Raw genomic sequence first — 14,064 nt, forward strand, 5'->3', positions numbered from 1 at the left:
CAAAATGAATGAATTCTATAAAAATGAATCATTTGCAGAAATATGATAAATAAATTTGCTCCGGAGCATTTTCAAGCGACAGGCGTCCTCTCCGCTCCACGTCTTTAAGCTAACTAATGAGCTAGAAGCTAGAACTAGTGACCAGCCGCACAAATCGAGTTCTTTGATGCATTTCTCAGTTCGCAGATTTGAGACAAACCGAGATATCCCTTCAGACATTTGGGTACATTATTTGGTTTCTTTCTCGATCGTAAAGCAATCCTCGAAACTGCGCATGCTTACTTCTATTTGAATTTCAAATACCATGGGAACAGTTGATGAAATTCCCTCGTGTCAAGTAATACTGAACTCTTTGTTTATTTCAAGAAAGTTATGTAGTTTCGGACGGGAATCGCGCTCATACAAATTAGGTTCGATGATAATCTTGCCTTATTAATTACAATTTATTTTGTGTTCAGGCATGAATGACTTGTCCGTGAACATTTTAATTTTTATATTATGCTAGTGGACCCCGCAATGGTTCGTTATTGCTAATGTCTTTATCGGGCGTCTCCGACTTTTTCCACCATTCACTATTCGTCGCTCTAGTTCGTTTGTATCCAACAGACCAAAACGTAAATCGGGAGAAATAGCGCTTCAAAGTTTTTTTACGAAAAACCCGTATACAATGAAATTAGCTCAATTCTAAGCTAACTAAAATGATTTAAAGTGATATAAATTATTATTTTTAAGTAAAATTCGTTCAAAATTACGCAGAAAATATGTTTTTAATTTGGATGTAGGAAAAGTGTTGGATAAACACGCTCGGAATGTTGTTTAATTTTGGTGGACTTAAGACAAACTTTGTCTTGAAAACACACTAAAAATATTTTTTAAATTTGTTTTTTTCACTTGTATCGTATAAATAAATGCTTTCTGAAAAAAACTGCATACTCGATTTTGCCAAAAATGGTCTGTTGGACAAAAGCGAACTAGAGCGACGTATTGTATACCATAATGTTACTGTTTAAAAACTACATTTCCTCGAATTTAATTCTTATCTCATTCCGGTGCAGGGATATTGTATTCCTCGGGCTTCCTTGACTTCTTCAAACCATATCTTTAAACACTCCTGGCATTAATAAGAAGACACTTTGAAATTTTCAGCGATATCAGTCGACTGCTTTTCGAGTTTTACATATTCAGGCTGAATTTGTATATATGTATTAAAGATTCTCCGGGTACTAAGATTTGATTACACTACATGTAAAAAATGTCTGTCCCCACCATCGAAGAAGTGCTAGAGCCGCCACTGTATTTGTATATAATAAATTATTTAAAATGTTATATATTTCTATGAGTTCAATTACATATTTTTGTTTTTTATTACTAAACAGAATTGCTAATATTACAAATGAAAATATTTTCCCTTTACAACAGATTACAAGATGGTCTATAAATTTGCCCATAAATGACCCTGTAATCCACGGTCAAAACAACATTAATAAACCATTGAGTGCTTAAATCGTCTGAAGCTGTCTAACACTCAACACTATCCCAAAATACTCACATGAGCTTTTGTAGTGTGGGTGTTGCAAAGGCGATGAAAAATGCGGTGGGATGATTGTTTTTACGAAAAGTTAAATAGTATTTTTATGGCTGCAATTGCGATTAATTTACAGTTTAATTTGCGTCCTGACGCTTTGCTTACCAGCACACATTCAAATTTATATTATTAATTAATTAACGCAACCATGATCTCTGCACCAATGAAATACAAATAATTAATGTATCAATATCCTTAGAATTAGATTTAATTATAAATGTTTATCTAGGTAATCATATTTAGGGTACAGGGACGTGTTAGGGGAGCTTTCTTGCCATACAAACAATGATTTCTTTTTTTTTCTTTAATAAAACTTTTCTTACCATGTGGGGTCACTGAGATACCCCACGCATTTTAACATTGCATCAATATAAGTTTATGTTTTGTAGGAATACAAAGTAAACTGTTCAATATTTCACTATTTAAGCTGAAACAAGGAGAATAGTAATTTCAGAGATTTTAATTACCCTTTTTGGCAACGGGAAGGTTAAATGAGATCATTTCACATTATGCGGAAGAATATATTATTATGAAAGTCAACCTCTCTCCAACGCCTATTAAATTGGTGTAATAATATGTAATGGACCGTCTTGATGATTTTTAACCTCTGATAAGAGAACTGAGATAATGAAAAAAGTCTTGAAACTCAAAATCCATTTAACTTGATATTTGTGTTTTTGCAACCCTTAACTCTCCGACTCAAAAGTCATTTGTGTAAATTCTAAAGATATAAAGAATTTATTTTTTGTTGTGCGATAATTTCATAATAACTTCCTCTGTAGAGGCGTTCATTTGGTTGGTTTAAATCACTGTCTATTGTAAATATGTTACATGCAAACAATTAAAAGAGAAAACATTGTTTGTATTGGGAGACTGCCTTCCTAGCAGTTAAGAAAAGTCAATTGTCGCAGAAAGAATTTAATAAATACGATTATGATAAGGTTTATTTTTTACTTTGTCGTGGAACAAAATTGTTCAAATGAACATAATCTTGTTTTCGGAAATACAAAAAACTGCATACATCTTCTAGAATTATATTGAGAAAAATTTTTCATCTTAATGAGTTTTATTGATTTCCTGTAATTTTAAACCTGAATTTTTTTTTTCAATTTATCTAATAAACTTTTGCAACTTTTAGCCCATTATTCAACACGAAATGGGTTTGTTTTGTGGTTAAAAATGTGTTGTAATGGTTTATTTTTGTCTGTAAAGTGGACTTGATTTACAAATCATTCTTTGTTTTGTGAAAATTGTAGTTAATTTCTGTTACGTGGCTTTCACTTTTGAAAAATTTTTATAGTGAAATCAACCGAACTTTCTAAAATGATGTTCTTTGTTTTTATCTTTACATTTTGTGTGGGATAGTTTCATTCAAGAAACCTTTTTATTTTGTTGCATAACTTCATTCTGCAGAATGATATTCAACTAAGAAAGTGTCACTTAACAGATATTAATTTTACAACAAAGATATTTGTTGATGTTTTATACAACATTAACCCCATGGGAGTTACGTAAAGGTATCCATCGGATATGGCTTTTTTAAATCAGACTTGAATTTTTAAAAATTTTCTATTGTAACAATCTTTAATGCTAAATGCACAATTTGTAAGGCTTTATTTGTTTGTAAGAGCAATATTACTTGGTTTAACCCTCCCAGAACCATGCGGGGTTACTCAGTTACCTCTTGTGAAATATAAGGAGTTGAGCCAACATCGATCTTTCCTTGCTACGTCTTTCAAATACCTGCTGAATGTTCTTTGCTTCAATGAAATTTCACATTATTTTGTATAGTTTGTCTAATTTTTCTTTGCCCGATATATTAACTAAGGGGCAATTTTGTATACTAAACCATTAAACCATTTTGACCTCAGCTATTTTCCAGTAAAAAATCTAATTATTTAAGAAAGATGTTTCACAAATGGATTTTTTGTATAAAAATGTACTCTCTTAGACTTTTTTATACAATGTTTCTTATTTTACTGTCCTTTATCTACTCGAGCGATGGATAGTTCCAGGTGTTCAGTTTTCGATTTAATTAATATCATACCTCGAAATATTAATACAGAAACATACAAACTGCTTACTGGGGTTTGAAGACAATTAATCCACTTAATTAAACGTCTTTAATTTATTTATTTACCTCTGTTAATCCAAAAATTTAAAGTTTTATAAAGAAATAATTGCTTGAGCGGTTATATTCTGACAACAAAGTGAAGCTTTTAACAGACTAGGTACGCCGAATAGATCAGGATTCTGAGACTGAGATGGTTTTTTGACTCACCCCCTTCTTGATTGCACTCACAGATATAAATAGTAAAATGTTAATTATAATGCTGGATAAATGCATGGGGTAACTCATTGACCCCTCACGGGAACACATTATTAATTTTCCATCTTGGCTGGTTAGAGGTTAAACTGCTCTGTAGTGGATGTTAAAGCAAACCTGTTGAAACTCCTTTGCAAAATAATGTTTGTTAATGATATTTGCATTATATAACTTTGTTTAAATTTTTCTCATAAATTGTTGTTTATTTAATTATTTGTATTGCTGATATAAATTGTGTTATTGAAGAGATTAAGACGCTTTCATGCTAATAACAAATGACATAGTTTACGTTGCTTAGTTTTAATATATATATATATTAATAAAATAAAAATGTCTTGTAACAAACACTAGGGAAAATAATATATTGTTTTAAATAATTTAAAACTTTTTTTTCTCTTTGAATTTGGCTTGTATTAAAATTGAAAAAATACACACATCTCAAGACAAAGAATTGCTTCTTAAAAAGTGTTTCTGATTGCTTCGATAATAGTACCCATGGATTTTATAAATGCAAAAATTTCCTTACCATAAAATAATAGTATATCTCCAACCTATGTAATTGGCTTACCACGAAATAACAGTATATCTCCAGTCTAGTTCATTGGCTTATCTTGAAATAATAGTACATCTCCAGTCTTATAAATTTCCTTACTACGAAATAATAGTATACCTCCAGTCTAGTTAATTGGCTTACCATGAAATAATAGTATATCTCCAGCCTTATTATCGGAGGTTGGACTGCGTCATGATTTAATTCACTTGATATACTGTGTATAACGGGTATAGCTAGATTGCAACTTACTTTGCAAGGGATCGAAAAGAATAAACAACATTTTCTACAAGAGCAATTACACGGTGTCCGGAAACTCGTAATATAAACGGGAAACTGGTGAATCTAATAAAAATCTCACAATTGGAGTTGATTTTGAAGTATAACCTTTTCCTCTGAAATGATAAAATTTGTAAATAGGTAATTAAATACCTACTTAATAATCATTTCGCATTTAAGAAATAATCTTTACTGAACCTTTAAAATGCCACCATCTTGAACCAGAACGTAACAAACAAATTTACAGACAGATGGAGTGCCGAATGGTTGAGTTATCTGCCGTCTTCGTTCTACGCTCAGTTAACAAGCTTCGAGGAGCATTGTTTTCAATAGGCAATTACTATGTATTGCTGATTGGAATAAATACTTAGAAAATTGCTGATAAAATGTTAATGGTTTTCTTTTATGATTACGCTGTCATTAAATTATTACAATTCTACTGTACTGAGTACCGAATCATTAAGCGTATCAATTATGACTCAGATTTATTACACTTTGTAATTTATTGATCCATTGTTAGATTTAAGCTAGACACACACGGTTTAGCCATTTGTCCCCGAACCATTAGGGGTACGAGCCGAGCCAGTTTTGATCTATGTCCAGTGATGCTATGCCGCAAAAATGAAAATCTGTGGGTCATCAAATATTTGTAGGGGCTAGTTTTTATATTTCTCGAAATCGGTAGATAGTAAGAAATAATACAGGTACTTTTTTTAAAATAAATAAATAGGAAAGAGGTTTTGAAGGTCACAGGGTTTTTATTGGGTCAGGATGCGCTATATGAGATGACTTCAGGACCGATGATGAAGACTCCAAATGCATTCGGTGAAGTGTTGGTCAATGTGCGGGCCTTTTAGTCGACACCGCTTGCTGGTGACCGGACTCGTGGACGTGTCAGGTACTGGTGAAGACCATGGGTCTTCCGGGTGCTCCAGAGCTGAACAGGGAAGCCGAAGGTGCAGCGGACCTGGTCGGCGGTTGTGCAGGAGATGCCGCGGGGTCTAGGTCCGTGGATGTAGCGCCGGTCAGATGTGCTGGAACCAGGGCGCTGTGATGACCCGATGTAGCGCTGGCCAAGAATGCTGGGGCCAGGGCGCTGTGATGGTCCCATTGGAGCCCGTGGATGAACCATGCAAAGCCGGGTGTATCGTGTGGTTAAAGACTTTGTCCTTGAAAGACAGAGGTCCTGGGTTCGATTCCCGGTTGCGACCGTTAACTTTTTATTTTCTGTGTTTTGTTCAATTTCGTTTATTAGTATTATCTTTTTCCTCAATGATTTATTAACACACTTCAGGCGGGCATCTTTTGCGCCGGCGGACTGGTGGTGACGGGCGAAAATAAAGGTCCCGTGCGAATTATTTTAATTTGTTTAATCATTATTCATTATATCTTCGAAAATAATGAAAATATTTTAATAAAAAATTCTACATACATACTAACTCAGTATACCCAAGCTATAAAATACTAACCGAAAAATTACTTATTTCGTTAATATTCAAACGTATTCAATAATAAAAGAAGAATTGTATTGCGATTTGATAATTATGTACAGACAGTTGGGACCTTTAGAAAGAGATTGGCAAATAATATTCATATAAAAACATTGGATAATTTATTATTTTCTGCCATTGAAATGAAGCTGGCGCAAAAGGTAAAAATACCCTTCGAGTCCTTAAGCAACAATCGACCGAACGGGTAGAAATACCTTCCCCGTCCGAAGTGTGATAATTTACTTGCTAGTTGGGAACGGCCCACAAGTATTGTGCGGAGAGTTTGGACGAAGTTAATCATGCGTTCCAGAAAATGATAAAAATAATTTCATTTAAAATATATTTTTAATAATAATAAGTAAACTATACAAGTGACTTTGTTATTATAAGTTTAACATTAGCACCCTAATCCAAAGTTAAACATAATGCAATAGGTACAATCATTGACAATATAGAATACAATGCACAGGGATACAGAGGAAAAATGTATATCATCAGAAATCAATTATTTTTACCAATTTGCTTCTTGTCTATTTTTTAGGTGAATACCGCACAATACATCTAACTGCCTCGTATAACTGGGATTTTAAAATTGAAATACTACATTTGCGGTATGTTGTAAAGAAGTGGGGAGGGAAAGGAAGGCTGGGAAGTACCTGGCTATTCAAATGTGGTTACACATAATATGGCTAAAGCCATTTTTAATAAATAATTAATTCTGAATAGTGGTCACTGAGTGATACTGAAAGTATCTAATAACTTGTGAGAAAATGCATGTTTCTTTTCTGTAACTGTTGGCCAATGCATGTTTTTCCCTGTGAATGAATGTATTGCACTTTTTATCCACCAAGTTATTTTTAAATCGATGATCGGTATGGCATTGATATAGAGTTTGAAAAAAAACATGGTTTTACAACTTGGTAATGCAATTAACAATTTAACATAAATTTAAGTGTGTAAAATGATGAATTTGGTAAATATTTTTAAACCAATATTTTTGGTTTCGGCGTTAATTTGAAGGTTCACACGTCCTGTGCACATTTTTCCTCTGTATCCTTTTTATATGCCGTTTTAACAAATATATCATTTCTAATTCATTTCCAAAGGCCAATATTAAGTATTCTATATAAAATACATCAATAAGCTTTCAACGTCAATTTTTTATTTTTATTTTATAATACAATTATCAACATAAAACGTTATTAATCTGATTTTAAAATACTGTTGCAATCTTACGTAAACTGTTATTTGAAAAATCCACAAAGTAAGTTAATGGATGACGCCTAATCTAACAGAATTGTGTGGCACTTAAAAGTAGGTATGTAATAATAATTAGTTCATAATAATAAAGAAGCAAGAAAATTTACAACTAGGCGATTTTAATTCATGAAGAAACTGTATTTTAATGGAGTGCTGCAAAGTCAGGAAAATTCATCAGTCGGAATTTTATAAAGTTTTGGAAAATTTCGTTTATAATGACTTTTCACAGCAATTATCATTTATTATTAACTATTTAATGTGCCCTATGTGAAGTCTTCCATTTTAAAATATTGTATTATACAATTATATGAGCCAATTTCGAAGTTCTTTTTGTAGTATTAACATTACATAATAGAATTATTGCCTAATCCAAGAAGAGTGGGCTTTCATGGTTGACTTGAAATAAAATCAAATGTTATTTTGTTGCAAGAGGCCCGCCTCACTGCAACATTTTGGGGGCATTGGCCAATCTAAGTAAGCTGCAAATAAGATATTTGCATGACAATATTAAATATAAATCAGATATGAGCGCATCAGCAGAATGTTGACTGCTCATTAAATAATAATAATATAAGTTGAAATATCAATTTTGCAGGAAAATTGTAACAAAATATGCTTCAAAGTTCACTCTTGTAAAAGCAAAATGAGCACTTGACATAGGGCAAGCCGTATCACTAATGAATAAAATATAAATGATGTCATAAAAATGAAATTTAAATAATACATAGTGAATAATTATTTGTATTTATAAAACTTTGCGTATAAAATAGTTCAAAATGGAATGTGTGGCCATCAGTTGGTACGCAGTTGGTAATCGCCGTTTTGTGTGATGTACCTCACCCACGGCAGCGCCTGGTAGCCGCTCTTCTCAATGATCTTCAGGTACCTCACTTGAATCCCGGACGTGGTAAAGTAGGGAATCTCAAATTTTACCTGAATCGGCGGCTTACCATCTGTGTCTTCGCACTCTACAGATGGTAAACCGAAATGTGCTCGCATCAAGTACTCTTTTCCACCTGGGAACGATTTTATAGACCAGGTTATCGCATTTTGTTCCGGAGTGTATTTAACGCTTCCTATCGTCGTTTTAAACTTGGGAGAATCGGCATCTTGCGGAACGGGAATAACAATCTCTACATTATTAGCCGTAGAGCGTCGTTTAAACTGAGATTTCGCCTTAATCATGTATTCCACGCGTGAGTGGGCGTGTCTCTCAATAACGGATTCAATCCAGATGAGAGGCTTGACATGTGTGTTCAGCCGATACGACATCAGCTCAAACTCTCCGTCAGGCGGAATGAAGGAGATTGTGCGGTCGTTTTCAAAGCGGGACAGCCGCACGCACTGGTGGAATTTCACGTCCTCGAGTTCGACAGATTTTGATTTGCCCCTCCCCGTACTCTCAAAAAGAACTTTATCGTTGAGACCGAGACGTAATTCAGGCATGCCGGACAGATAGACTCTCATCTTGATGGCTCCAACGATTTCACTCCTCAGGACATTGCCGTTTGAATTAGCGAGCAGATTGACAGATTCAATAACGTCCAGGAACACTTCATTCTTTCTGTACTTGATGCCTTCTGAGCGCCACGATACTGCGTTGGTCACCGCCATCGGGATTCTTGGTTGCATTTCGAGTTTGTGTCCTTCTTGCGTGATATACTCCTGGAGGATCTTACTGTCGGTTGTCTGGGGATAACCAAAATCGATAAGTTCGTCTAGCAACTCGTAGATAACCACAAAGTTATCTCGTATGCTCTCTTCCTCCAACTCTTTAAAATACTCAGTCATAACCTCAACTATTTTATACAGAAACACAAATATTAAAGCGATGTTGGCGTTTTTCTTCGTGGTGGACACTATGTACAGGTTGTTGGTTTTGATGTAGGCGAATGTGCAGTCGCTGGTTTGCAGGAGAGGCGTCAACATCCCTTCCTCCTCTTTTTCCATTAGTAAGGGCATAAACTTGTCGATTACGCCGAGCTCAATGTCACCTCGGTACGTTCGGGAAATCAACACTTTCCCCTTCACGTCCAAAATATAAATAGCGGAAGACGACATCTTCAATGATCTGAAATAATAACAGAAAGCAATTAGAACACCAGCATATTTCAGCCGAAATGAATAATTGACATAACCAAAGGTGACGTCGACATTGACGTGCTAAACATAAACAAAACGTCAATTGGTTGTGTTTATTCTTTAATAAACTGATACTTACTTCTAAATTATCCTCGTTTACAGACTGTAACTCACATATCACAAGAAATTAGATTTACGTCAATCACTGACATTTGCCGACATTTCTTCTACACCTGCAAGGTAGCCATTTTCATTAGCAGTGTGTTCATGTATGAAACATAAAACACGAAATATGTCAACAAAACGAAAATACTTTTTCTATGGAATTCAAAAGTGAAATAACTTAAGATGGTTACGGCTATTTGAAAACGAAACAGCGAATTTGTCTTTATTTCGGATTTTAATTTATAAAATATACGTACATAAGATACGAAGGCAATCCTTTTGTAGTTATACGGTCTCAGATACCTACTTTTAAATTTTATTTGTTATTTTTGATTCATACCTACATTTTTCGTAGATTATAATATTATTACTTTTATTCCAATAACTTGCCTCGGTACAGGGCTGAAGGGGCGTATTGTGATTAAAAATGAGGAAATTCAAATAATCATTCGTGACTTCACCAATTTTACAGAATGTGTATTTAATATCATTATTATAATATAAATAAAAATATTATGTTTTTCAATAAATCGTTATCATTATTCATATGAGGAAAACGATCAGATGTTTAAATTTTTGTTAGCTTTATCACAAGCAAGGGGTCGCACAGGCTATCAAAGCTGCAGCCATGTATTTATAATATCTTCATAAACATAATGTATTGTTGTGAAGATATTATAAATATTTGTTTTCCTCAATACCTGCATTTAATATTTGAATACCTCATACTGACTAATTACGAATTCAGTCTAAGGGTCCACAAATTCTAAATATGTCCCCTATGGGAATCATTATTTTGTCGAACACTCTTTTTTGATACATTCGATTTAAAGTGTGAACGCAACAGTCGAGAATATTTGTCTTTCCTTAAAAAAATATATAATATATTAATTTGTGTTTGTCACTTTTAAAAACACTTATTTTTACAAATTATGTTTTGATACTTTTTGCCCTTTCGCCTAATATATTTCATTTGTAACACTAAAATATTTTCATCAAAAAGACAACGTATTATTAATTTATTGTTATTGTTATTATATATATTCTTGTTTAATAAACAAGCTTGTTATAATTACAGTTCTGGACGTGAGAGCTGCATTCTTACAATTTTTAATTGCTGTGGTGTGCCGGAAGGCTCTGTGCTCGGTCCTCTTCTCTTTTTATCGTACACCAGTATCGTTTTATTTATTTTTTACTATTTTATTTAAGTGCATAAAACAGGCATGATATCCAAAAATTTGTTCATGGATGTTTAATACATAGTAATGACAATAATAACAAAGATAATTGAGGTCTTCTTCACAATATCAGCTTGATAAGATTAATGGTAAAACGTTTTTTTAAGTGTTTCAATTGGTCATTTAAAATGTCTATTTCATTGTTAGGGCAGTATATAGTTAACTCTTAGCTAGGTTGATGTTTAATTTCTTTTAATATTGTGATATGATGATGTCTAAATTGGTTGGGTACAAAGGCTCGTGTTAATTGCAAGCATAACTGGATTTTACTACCCGGAAGACTGTATTTGATTAATAATCATCCAATAATATTTTTAGTTTCTGCAGTCCTGGATGTCAACAGGATGTTCATGTTCAATTACAATATAACATATCTACATAATATCATTACTAATTACCGTACAACTTATACATAATATTTTTTACTATCCACTGCCATAATCAATAGTATTACTAATACAGAGTATGTCTGCTTAGTAGCCATGTTTTCAGCATATATCTGAATCTCTTAGGTAATTCGCCATTTTTTTATATTGCTTTGTAACATGTTGAGTATTTTGGGCACGTTGTATTCCAGGGTTCGCTGTCCGTATTTATTATTATATTTTGGTACAAGCATACCTTAATTTTTTGTGAACCTAGTATTGTGTTTGTGATGGACCAAGGTCTTATCCAAAGAAGGTGGCGCAAACCGGCATGACAAGAACATATATCGTAAAAGGCGCGTATGAATTGAAGGGAACTGCATATTTGGTTAAGGATTTTCTATCAGGGATGATCAGAGGAATTGGATTGCCCAATCGGAGAACAGGAAGAGGGAAGGCGGAGCGACCGCTGACAGCACAAAAAAGATGCCAGAAAATGGGTGGAGTTATGCTTTGATTTATACGATGTCGACTTTGAAAATATTCCCATCGAATTTAGGGTGAACAACCTGTCTAGAGCCACTCAAAAATCAAGGTTGATCAACCTGACATTTTGAGGGGTTCACAACCCTTTAAACGCCAAGTGCAGGAGTGTACAATGCGAGATAGGGTTGTTAATAGAGAAAAAGGTTTCCGATTTCTTTAAAATCCAAGTGGAAAAGGTTTAACCGAATTTTAGTTTTGTACCCACAGGACTTATCGTAGTGGGTGTAGGAAGAAAGCAATTATACGAAATCCATAAAATTTAACGGCCAGAGATGAAAAAAAAGTATAGTTTTTTTGTTAACATTTTTCAAGTGATATTCGACTCATTGTAGCAAATTTATGTCCTTTCATACATGACAGGGACAAAACCAAAGACCAGCTCCCTTATAAATGTTAATAACACACCCGAAAGAAGGGCCGTAATAGAAAAAAATGGAAATAAAATTAAAAGTTGGAGACTAAAATCGCGGAATAGTGGTTAATTCACGTAAAAAGGGGGGGGGGGGGTGTCATCGGAGGCGAATTGAAGGTAATCAAAGTTAGGGTCGCAAGTGAGCGTTAAAAAACAAAACGCACCACATCGTAAACAACTGTAGACGGTAGGGAAGACTACTGTATAGAGTGTATAGGCCTAAACCTATCTACGCCTCTTGTTATTGCAGTGCAATATATGAAAGGGGATGTTTTGGCGAATTCAGACGATAAAACGTAAGTGGCGACGAAACTGAAAAAAATAATCGACATTGGCGATAATGCTTGCAAGGACCCAGGTCTACGTTAAATTGTGACATCTGTCAAGGGTGATTGCAGGGGGGCATTTATCGGTTTGGATTGGCTAGTACAAGGATACATTCGTCTATCAGGGTGGCTAACGACAATCATTAAAGCAATTTTGCGGATACAATAACATTGTAAAATAAAAAGTCCAGAATTTATACTTCAATTACTTCAAAAATAGCGTCGACTAAAACATTATATTGAAAGCGCCCTATTGGGATTGGAACTCGTTTTTCCAGTCCGCACCTGGATTATCTTAAAAGAAATAGCAAGAGCAGAAGCAGAAAAGGACATATGAGTCGATAAAGGTTAGAAAAGCATATTTTAAACCTGATTAATGGAAAAATACAGTTATAAATAGTCCGGAATTGGGGAAGAAGAAGACAGTTTTCGCGGACTTTCGGAGAATTTCGAACTCTCGGGTCAAGTCAGCTCGGATTTCAACAATATTCAGTACCATCACTCTGAATAGCTTAGCATCAGTTTTGAAGAGAACGGATTTAATAAATAATAATCAAATAACTTCTTTCACACGAATTGGTCATGTAATGAGGTGTTCGAGTATTAAAGAATAATTTAACATCTGCAGACTCTGCTCCTGCAAACAAAAAAATAGAAAACCAAGTTTAGTGTTAAGACATTGATAAAGTCAAGGATTATAAATAAATTTATAATTAAAAATAATATACCTTAAAGTCTTCTTGAACAAAATAGAAACGCAAGTGTTAATTTTTACCAGAGCTGCGCATTATAAATGAATTGTAATAAAAAATAACATCCCTGAAGTCTTCTTGAAACATTATATAAACACAACTGTTGGATTTCAATAATTGCTAATTTAGGGAGGGATGTTTATTTCACAATTATGTGGTTAACTCCTTAGGCAATTCAAATATAGATTAGTAGAAAGTGGAAAATTCGAAGTACATACCTACATCACGGAAGGTAGAATATGGGCATCCAGCCACATTAGGAGAATTAGATTGTAGATATCTCTGATAGGGGACCAACATGGGCGGAGCGGATTAACGGGGTATTGAAAGCTATTCCCTCCAGCCATGTGGAGTGATGGGCATGAGAGACGAATGAAATGTGAGACGCCGCCTTGGAATGAACGGGAGCATGGTTCGCTGTTGGGGCGTCTAGGTTGGAGGTACCTCGGGATGTCTGTGAAATCCATGCGGAGGGGGTATCGACCTGGAAGCTGATGTAAGCCAACTAGTACGCACTGTTGGCGGAATTAGAGCAGCTTCTAAGAGGTGAAGTGTAGGTCTGACAGCGTGTGGGATATGAGCTACATCAGACCAAACCTACATGACATATTTTCGCGTTAGCATCATGATATGTAATGCAATTGCTTTCCCCATCTAGAGCTAGTAAAGTAGAATTCCGGAGGTGAGG

At 34.4% G+C, this 14,064-nt stretch overlaps 1 protein-coding gene across 1 annotated transcript; it reads right to left on the minus strand.

Annotated features, from left to right (window-relative positions):
• Positions 1-6,276: 6,276 nt before the first annotated feature.
• AP-1mu (adaptor protein complex 1, mu subunit) lies at positions 6,277-9,832 on the minus strand. The gene is made up of 2 exons (XM_089644807.1): positions 9,712-9,832; positions 6,277-9,561 (listed from the first exon to the last, which is right to left on the minus strand). Exon 2 carries the CDS (start codon positions 9,549-9,551, stop codon positions 8,283-8,285), a length of 1,269 nt encoding a protein of 422 aa, XP_089500933.1. The 5' UTR covers positions 9,552-9,561; positions 9,712-9,832; the 3' UTR covers positions 6,277-8,282.
• Between the last annotated feature and the right edge of the window lie 4,232 nt (positions 9,833-14,064).

This window comes from Hesperophylax consimilis, chromosome 21, assembly GCF_061612785.1.
Source record: "Hesperophylax consimilis isolate HC1 chromosome 21, BYU_Hcon_1.0, whole genome shotgun sequence".
Taxonomy (NCBI): domain Eukaryota; kingdom Metazoa; phylum Arthropoda; class Insecta; order Trichoptera; family Limnephilidae; genus Hesperophylax; species Hesperophylax consimilis.